This window comes from Anticarsia gemmatalis, chromosome 15 (genome assembly GCF_050436995.1).
Source record: "Anticarsia gemmatalis isolate Benzon Research Colony breed Stoneville strain chromosome 15, ilAntGemm2 primary, whole genome shotgun sequence".
NCBI classification, from domain to species: Eukaryota; Metazoa; Arthropoda; class Insecta; order Lepidoptera; family Erebidae; genus Anticarsia; species Anticarsia gemmatalis.
In genome coordinates, this window is record NC_134759.1 from 5496968 (window position 1) to 5506123 (window position 9156).

The 9156-nt window shown below is 34.8% G+C and overlaps 2 protein-coding genes across 2 annotated transcripts; one reads left to right on the forward strand and one right to left on the reverse strand.

Annotated features, from left to right (window-relative positions):
• Positions 1–11: 11 nt before the first annotated feature.
• LOC142978927 (uncharacterized) lies at positions 12–2738 on the forward strand. Its single transcript, XM_076123569.1, has 5 exons — positions 12–393; positions 478–631; positions 824–924; positions 1643–1766; positions 2229–2738. Exons 1-5 carry the CDS (start codon positions 151–153, stop codon positions 2330–2332), a joined length of 726 nt encoding a protein of 241 aa, XP_075979684.1. The 5' UTR covers positions 12–150; the 3' UTR covers positions 2333–2738.
• A 57-nt stretch (positions 2739–2795) lies between these two features.
• On the reverse strand, positions 2796–8421 carry IntS3 (integrator complex subunit 3). The gene is made up of 5 exons (XM_076123564.1): positions 8184–8421; positions 5411–8020; positions 5203–5328; positions 4600–4728; positions 2796–4505 (listed from the first exon to the last, which is right to left on the reverse strand). The coding sequence occupies exons 1-5, from the start codon at positions 8256–8258 to the stop codon at positions 4440–4442; spliced, it is 3006 nt and encodes a 1001-aa protein (XP_075979679.1). The 5' UTR covers positions 8259–8421; the 3' UTR covers positions 2796–4439.
• Positions 8422–9156: the final 735 nt, after the last annotated feature.

The window sequence follows — 9156 nt, forward strand, 5'->3', positions numbered from 1 at the left end:
TTTCAAATCATGACTGTCATCGTTATGTCACTGTCTAAATGATTTAATTTCGATGAACCGGGGAAAATATTGACTGAAATCTTTTTTTCTACAAAAAATAAACTTTACAATTATTTTTATCTGACTTAAATACACTCAATTTCAACTGCCATGGACGAGACAAAGAAAAGTCAATCAGCAAGTGTGGAGGACCTTAGAATCAAAGGCAATGAATGTGTTAAAGAAGGAAAATTTATTGAGGCCGTCCTACATTACACTCAAGCTATTAAAATGGATCCTAACAACTATGTATTATACAGTAACCGATCGTTTGCGTTTCTTAAGTTGGATCAACACTATCTCGCACTGCAGGATGCCAATGAGACAGTCAGAATACAACCACAATGGGCTAAGGTTTACACCTTGTTACTATTCAACAGATAGTTTTAACTACGCCACTTGAAATGAGTTATTAAAGTTGATCATGTTTAATTTCAGGGTTACTTTCGGCGTGCAGAAGTAGAAGCAGCCAGTGATTTGTATGATGAAGCTATCATCTCTTATACCAGAGCTTTGCAACTGGATCCGCACAATGTTAAATTAATAGAGTCTATAAAAAGCATCACAGATACACAAAAGAAGAAACTCAGAGGTAAAATAAATAAGTCATGATTAATAACATGTAATTGTGTTTCACTACAAATTATTTTATTTGTGTTAATATTTTTTTCAAAGAATTTGTTCAAAGTCATCCTGGCTCTAACTAGGCTCAATTTAAAAGTTTATTTAACACAATAGTAACTACTATTAACTTAATTCATGTATTTTTTGTTTGTATTTCCAGATAGTCAAAATATGATATGGATATGTACCTGCGTGGGGCTAGTCATAGGAATAGCTGTTGTAGTATTAGATTATACTTTAACTACAAGTCCTACCTTAACGGTAAGTTCTTTTCCACACTTCAATATTTCTTATTCCTCTATTATATCTATACTATCCACTATTTACGCATAGTCAGTTCTCAATCAGCAATAATCATCTCCTGGGTGCTTCTTAGCCGTATTTACAAATATGACAATGACTACATATTATTATTATACACTATGGTATATATTAAACCATAGTATGTAGTGTATGTACTGTTATATGTACTTTTAGTATGAACTGTTACTTTCCGTAACTATCCAATTTACATGAATTGGTAATTAAGTAATTACCATAAGATTTTAATTAGTTGACAGTGAGTTTGGAAATAATATCTTGGAATAACTGTGTTGTATATGTACATAGAAGTTGAAGAGTATCAAAAATTTGTTATCATTATAAACCACAATGATTTTTATATGACTTGCATAAGTAATTTGGGGTAACCAATGCAAATATTTGTGTGATAACCACGAGCCATTGTTCTGTTTCAAGTCATAAATTATTAATAATGTGTGCTTAGATATGGAATTTTAAAGCCAGTCTGGTATCTGTACAAGGCTGTGTAAACAATACATAAAATCACACCGTCATTCGTAGGGTTAGGCTGAGATTAGAGAAAAACACTTGGTACAATCCGTACAAACTTCCCTTGCTTCATTCACATCTGTACATCTTTGTAAATACTGTTATAAGGCAAAAAAAATGTAATTATTATAAATATTTTTATTTCCAGCATCCATTTAGTATGTTAGCATTTTCATTAGCCCTGTCAGGTCTTGGATGGGCTATAGGAAAAACTGTAACACTGATGGGTACATGGAATGCTGGCAAATCATTACAACCTCCAGATGACTTGGGTAATTATACTTAATTGATTATAATTTATGGACAAGCAAATCTGAATAATTCTAAAGATCATGAGGATGGGTGTATGTTTTTTTATTATATTATGAAAATTACTGAATCAGTTTTGATGAAACTTGGCACATAGGTGGTGACATTGGAAGGAGTAGCGGGCAGAGGCTTGTACACAGGGTGGAAAAGTTATGTGCAAAGATATATGGAAACTACTTTCCATTTAATTTTACTTTTCCTTTCGAAAATGGATTGGAATACACAAAATTTTAATGTTGGTTTGGATTTTAGTTTCTCTATATTTTGGACAACAATCATATTGGACAAGCAGTGTGAGATGTCCAAATATGACTGGTCTTAGGATTGGTTATCTTTGACTTAACATTGCATTGCATTAAAGAAAAACTCAGAGGGCTACCACTTATTTAAGCTTTGAGTGTTAATCATGCAACTTGTTATTTCAGGTATGAATGACAATTCTAAAGAAAAAGATGCAGCAGCACCAGAGAAGAAAACAAAATACAGTAAAGCACAGGCGAGACAGAGATATAAGCAAGGGAAACTATAGTTATAAGAAACTACAATTTATTTGGTGGCTCCATTTTTATAACATATTGTAGGTTGTAAGCATGTATCAATTGCTTGGTGAGGGGTGTCGTGTTGTTAAAGATTCTGCTAGTCTACAAAAATATGCTATATACTTAGCACAGTTTTGAAAGACTTAACATAAAAGACATTTTTAATGCATTTTTCTGATTGTTAAAAATCCATAATAATGAAGGTTTATAATAAAATATTTAAGATTGCCTGAAATTTTAATCCATGTTTAGTATTTTTATATAGTTATGTTAGTTTTGTACTTAGAACATATTTGAAGTTATGTTAAATACTGAAATATATAAACAATTTGTTTACAATCACGATTTCTATATTCTGGATGTTTTTAAAAATTACAAAACTTAAATACAGCTGTACTTCGTTTTTATCACTCTTACAAACTCTCGTCTAATAAGGTCAATTAAAACATAAAATAAGGGGGAAATACTTTATTGATCCTAGTGTAAAATGTATTTCGAAAATTCCAGAATACAATATATCCTTTGAATAAAATTCTTGGTCTCATACCTTATACTTAAAATAAGTTTAACATGTACGGGGATAAAAAAATCTGTACAACAAGAGGGTACCTACATTTACAATAAATGACTAATGCGTCCAAATTTACAGTACGTGCCTGACATTCAACAAATATACTAATAATGGGTTCATTTATTTTATATTACATACCTTGAAAGATTATACATAATATAACACATTTTGGTGACGGTTCACCAATAACAATCAAGTTTTTCTGTAACATACGACATGATAACATATTTCGAGTAAATAACATAACAGAGACAAAGCTGTTAAGGTGCACAATTAAAATTATTACCCCCTTATTCATAAACCCAATGTAAACGTATTGTTAAAATTTTGCTAAAATATGTTTTCTCTCTTACATTTAACAAACAAATGAAGAAAACCTAACACTTCATAAAAGTCTGTTATATTCTATCTTTTTATGAATAAGGGAGTGATTGTGTGGGTTTTCCGTATCCATTCCCATAAAGTGTCACTAGGACCATATCTCTATAACTCTCTGAATTCTATTTGTCTGTCCATCACAGTACTTTAATTTTGAACTATAATAGGTTGCTTTTAAAAGTTCAGTGAATCAATACCATCGCTACGTTGAATAATAAACTTAAGGTAACAACATTTAACATTATGGAAACCCCATAAAAGAAATGTTTTTCTTTACTGCGTAAAAGGAAACCACTGTGTTGTATGAAAGTACGGTACCCTGGAAATGCGAATGTGAATCGCACTTGATCACCTTTATAAGGCCTTAATGTGCTTATATGCTAAACCCTTATGCAGAAAGGTACAAAATTTGCCGTTACTTTCTTTTCTCGGTCAAACTAATATGTAACTGAATAATAAAAAAAGAAGCAAGTACTTACATATTAACAACAATTGTAAAAGAACATATATATAGAATAATAATTCTAGAATGATGAATGGCTATGATATTGTGTTAGATTTTCTAAATAATATGATGCAAGTAATTGTATTTTTCCAGTTTTGTTCATTAACACATTGTACTGTACAATAACTACTTACTGTTATGTCATATTTACACTTATACATCGCTTACACTTAATATTGTTGCTACGAAAATGCATAAAATTGTGGAAATAATCAACTATTGTATGATAGTACTCTGGTAATGCGAGAGTCAACCAGTATAGGCCACTGGCGCAGTGTAGGCATGTATCTATGTCATTGTTTGTGTGACATATCGCCTGGAAGTAGCATACAGGCGCTCCAGACATTTCTCTCTGTTACGTGTCTTACTCATGTGACGATAATACCTCTGTATCAATAAATAAACGGGTATTTTTTCAAACGGGACTGCAACCCGCCGAGAACATAATATCAAATAAACTATGGATAAAATTTTGTGTTTACCACATTTCGATTTGCCAAAGGAAAAAATATTTGTCAGTGATTAAGGTACTATTCTTGGAACTGCACCTGTGTAAGGTGGCACAGAGTCTTACTACTAATATTTATTGTATTGTAGTGTTACACTTTGGTGTTCACAATTACCGTCCTTTTTACAAGATATGTTAATCACTATCAGAGATTGCCTTCTTTCTTCGCTTCCCCTGTTTGGGTTTAACTATCTCATCATCCTGAAACAGAAAACAATTGTTTAGCTAAACAGTCATACAACATGTGCATACTATTATTCACGTGCACACATAAGATTTTATTTCGTTCATTTACCTCACTGTCTTCATTCGATGAGTGCAGGTTCTGGTTGGCCGGTGTCGCGCTTGCTACTAGTTTCCTAGCTCGTCTTGATATGGGCAATTCGTCTTCCCAGGCTAGAGCGAGTAATTCATTGTATTGTCTCTGTAATTCAAATAAATAGGTTGGCTGTTACTTTATTGTAATTATAAAAGTATAAATATTGATTGTAAAACTATTGAGATCGCCAGCTTGAACTGCAGTCTTTGTGTAGCTAGAAAGTTTGGCAAGGAAATCTCGTTGTCTCCTGTTCAGACCTGACTTAGGCGTTTAAACTTGCGTTTTTACGCGTAACGTTTTACAAAATAACGTGCTATGGCTATGTTATATAGTGTTCTTAGATTTATATTAGGAGACGAGATACGTCCAGTATTAATGTTTGGGCTAGCAGATTTGGACTGAGAAGCAAATCAGAGTAGAGCCGGTCGCGCGATTTCGGGAAGTGCAGTCCAGCAGGTGAAAACAGTTTGGATTAAGTACTCATTTATTTTGAAACCCATCTGTGCCGTACGTAGAGAGAGCTGTAATTTGCACAGAAGAAATCTAAAACGCTAATAATAATAGATGTAAAGATCTTACCCGTAAACTATCGGTACTATTCGACTGAGCTAACTGAAGAGCTTTTTGCATACACTCCAAATTAAAAATTGACATGTCGTTTTGATTCACACAGTGTACTCTCAGCATTTCCAAATGGCCCAGCACCTTTAACATAAAACAAATATTGTTATACTATAAGAATCGTTTTTTTAATATAAATAATTGGTTTCATGTGGACAACACTTACGGATTCCACAGAAGGTGGAGCATTTGGTGGAATGCTATGTTTTCCAGATCGTTTTCTTTTGTTGGGACTCGTCCCTGGATATCTTGTGCTTAACAGTATTGCCACTAAGTCGGCGACTTTATCTTCGTAATCTTGACACCAGTACATTAATGCAGCAACAACAGTTTTGTCTTCATTATCAACAGGTCGGCAGAACAATTGCCGCACAACTTCAGCAACAGGTTTTTCTTGCTTTAACATCAAGAGCACTGATGTAAGGGCCTCAGAGTGATCTTTATGAGACAATTTAGGTATGATAGGTAGAACATCTTCAACTGATATATCATGGGCAGTTAGAAGTTGCCATAGGCAATATTGTTCGAAAGTTTCCCAGCCCAGACTAGTTGATATCATTGTTGTAATGTCGTCTGACTTGAACATCATCAGTATGCCTTGCAGCGTCAAGCTGACAAGACGCTGCAATTGTCCTGCATCTAATGCCATGACAATTGCGTGCAGCATTCTAATGTGATTTTGGGAATAGTCTTTGAACTCTCTGTAAACATCTGGTATCAACCACACTAAGAGGTTTGCATCATTTTCTTGACATCTTTCAAAATCATATGCTAAGCCATCAGCCACTTTTAACTCTATATTACTACAATATTCTCTGTACACATCCGCTTTGAACTTTACATTTTTTCTTTTGGCCGCGTCACGTTCGGCAGATCGCTCTCGATCATAGCAAACTTTTAAATAAAACAGTAAGCTAAATCCTACACTATGAAGAATATTCTGACTGTGAATTTCTTTGAATGTTTCCCATATGAGTTTTCGCCTTAATTCCACGTCATGACCTGAACCTGATCCCATAATATAAGAAAACATAGCAAACAGTGGTGTGTTAAGGGCTACGTCAAGTTCTGCCTGCGTTGGATTCCGAGTAATGCGTAAGGGTGGTCCTTCTTGCACAGCCGCTGCAAATAGATCTGCAAGGGCTGCTGCTGTTGGCATTGGTGCACTGCAAGCATTTATTAGAGCAGTAGCTGCGGCTGAAGTGCGTTCGTCTAAAAGAGTTTCAGCAAGCGGACGCAATACTAATGGTAACGCTGCCGCCAATTCAGGACGCTCCCGAGCGCGGACTTCAGACAATGGCAAATCATCATCATCAGTGTCTTCTGCTATATTAGGAGCTACTTCATCCTCATCATCAGAAAAAGCAGGTTCATCAGGGCCTCCTCTTGGTAGATCTTCACTTCCTTCATCTCGTAAACCCGAAACACCTTCTCCATTTCCATTTGTACAAAACTCTTTAAATGTATCTCTTACAGTTGTTCTTAGTTCACGGTCCAATTTTGGAGAATCAAATAGCGGGTGCAAATTCGGAAGCACTCTTTTCTCTATAATTTGTTGAAGTGAATTGAATATACCTTGTCTCACTTTGTCAGCAAAAGGGGGGTAAAAATTAGGAATGATTCGACATAGAAAATCAAGCAAAGTGGCAGTCACTGCTGGATGAGACCTCATTGAGTGATGCATTACAAGAATAGCAGGTTCAATGTTCATAATATTATCTTTTTCAGGATCATAAAACAACCAATCATAAAAAAGGGCGAGTTTGGCGTTTGATGCTGCTACATTTGATGTACAGGTAGTGAGTAACCATCCAATCACAGCCCATCTTGGAATGATATCAGAGCATAAAAGTTCATTTGTTGGATGTATTACACCAACAATGAAACGTATCATATCACTTCTTAGTGATTGAGACTCAGGAGTTGCAAGGTACTGTCTTTGAAACCACTCTTGATATTTCTTATGATGGCCAAATCTGACTTGTGATGTAAGAAACACTAACTTTCTTTCCATATCAGGAGTAAGTCTTGATTGCAGGTACCTGCGTGATGTTCTTGTTTGTAACAGTTGTAGTACATTTGTGAATGTTGGGCACAAAGATTTAGGGTTCATAAAAATATCTTGCCATAATTGATTAAATTCAGGAATGCGAGCAACATTCTGAAGTAATCTTACCAAATCTCTGCCAAGAGTTAGAACATCTGAAAAACGTTCTCTGATAAGAGTGATAACAAAATTTACTTCTTTCTGCCTAAGGTTCATTAGCTGTGGTATGTTATGATCTTCTATTAATCTCAAATATGTATATACCACCATGCAAATAAGAACAGGGAATTTGTCTAACCATGCTCGATTTTCTATATATATATCTAGAAGAGATTCAACCAATTGTATGTTTTTGGGAGTAATGTCCCCTCCAGATGCATAACGCATTAGATTCCAACAAACACTGTCCACACCATTGACTGCATTTCTTATCATTTCCTTTATCAACCATAATAGCTGATTGCGAGTAATGTCATGAAACTTTAAATATCTCTCTAGGATCAAGTTGGAGAGATTGTTCAGCACGCACGTCAGACCATCCCTTGTAATTAGTGTCAGATCTCTGTAACACTTGATGGCATTGTGCGGCTCTGTCAGGATAGACATCAGCATTCCAAGGGATACATCTTCATGGTTCTTACATGCGGCATTATTAAGTGCATCGTGGGCTTCTTTCTCGCTATGCTCCGCAACCAGTGATTGAAAATAATTGTAGGCCTTCTCGTACCTCTGGAAAATGGAAAATCTAATAAGATCACAGTAAACATTTATAAGAAATTGAATTTCGCGCCACATACACCGCAGCGCCACCACTACTAGTATTAGAAACTACGATTGTACATGGCCGACTGTTATATTCTTTGTTGGAAAACTGCTAAATTTCACACAGTACCTCTTCGACTTCGTCCTTATTTTCTATGGCGGTGCACACGAATAATCTAGGTGGATTAGATTTAATCGGCTCCATTATTTGTTAACGATTAAAACTACTTATTTTAATAAAAATCTAGTGCAGGCTGTCTCCTGCATGGCTATCGTAAGCGAAAAATATTTATGAAGCAATACAATCACAAACATGAATGTGTGCGTGTATATGTCACCGACCGTGAGTGTCAAACAAAAGCTATTTTATGCCGACAGAGAGCGCTTTAGTACATTTTTGGAGGATCGTATCAAAAAAATGCAAAATCTGTGGTAGAAAGTAAAAACTACCGGAAAACAACACTCAGAAGGTAGGCAATTATCTTGACAGTTGTTCAATCTTTGTTCTGATTGGATAAAGAATTATTATTTTGTCCGCCATAATAGAATTGCCAGTATTATTCATATGAATTCTACCATACATGATTTTGAAATATTCTTGCATTCTCGTTAGCTTAAAAGAAAAATATTACGATTTGTTTTATAGCGTTAGATAATATGATTACTTGCAAGTGGAAATATACCTATTTTCCACTGATCATATGAATTAAGCTTTGAATTAAGCTGCACGTTTGGCGCAATGGTTTAAGCGGTCACCTCGCCGCAACAACCATAGCCCCGCGTGTGGTGGGTTCGAATCCCACCCGGGACAAATCTTTGTGTGATGAGCACAAGTATTTGTTCTGAGCCTGGTTGTCAATTTATCTATATAAGTATGTATTTAGAAGTATATATGTATGTTTATCAGTTATTTGGTTAGCATAGCTCTGCTTAGTTTGGAATCAAATGACCGTGTGTGAGTTGTCCAATAATATTTATTTTATTTATTTTTTTAATTATAATAAATATATGCACATGTTGTTGTTAGGTAATGTGCTTATAAGGGACTGTTAATAGATTATAAAGGAACTACAAATCTTTTAGACTTTGATATGACAATATTA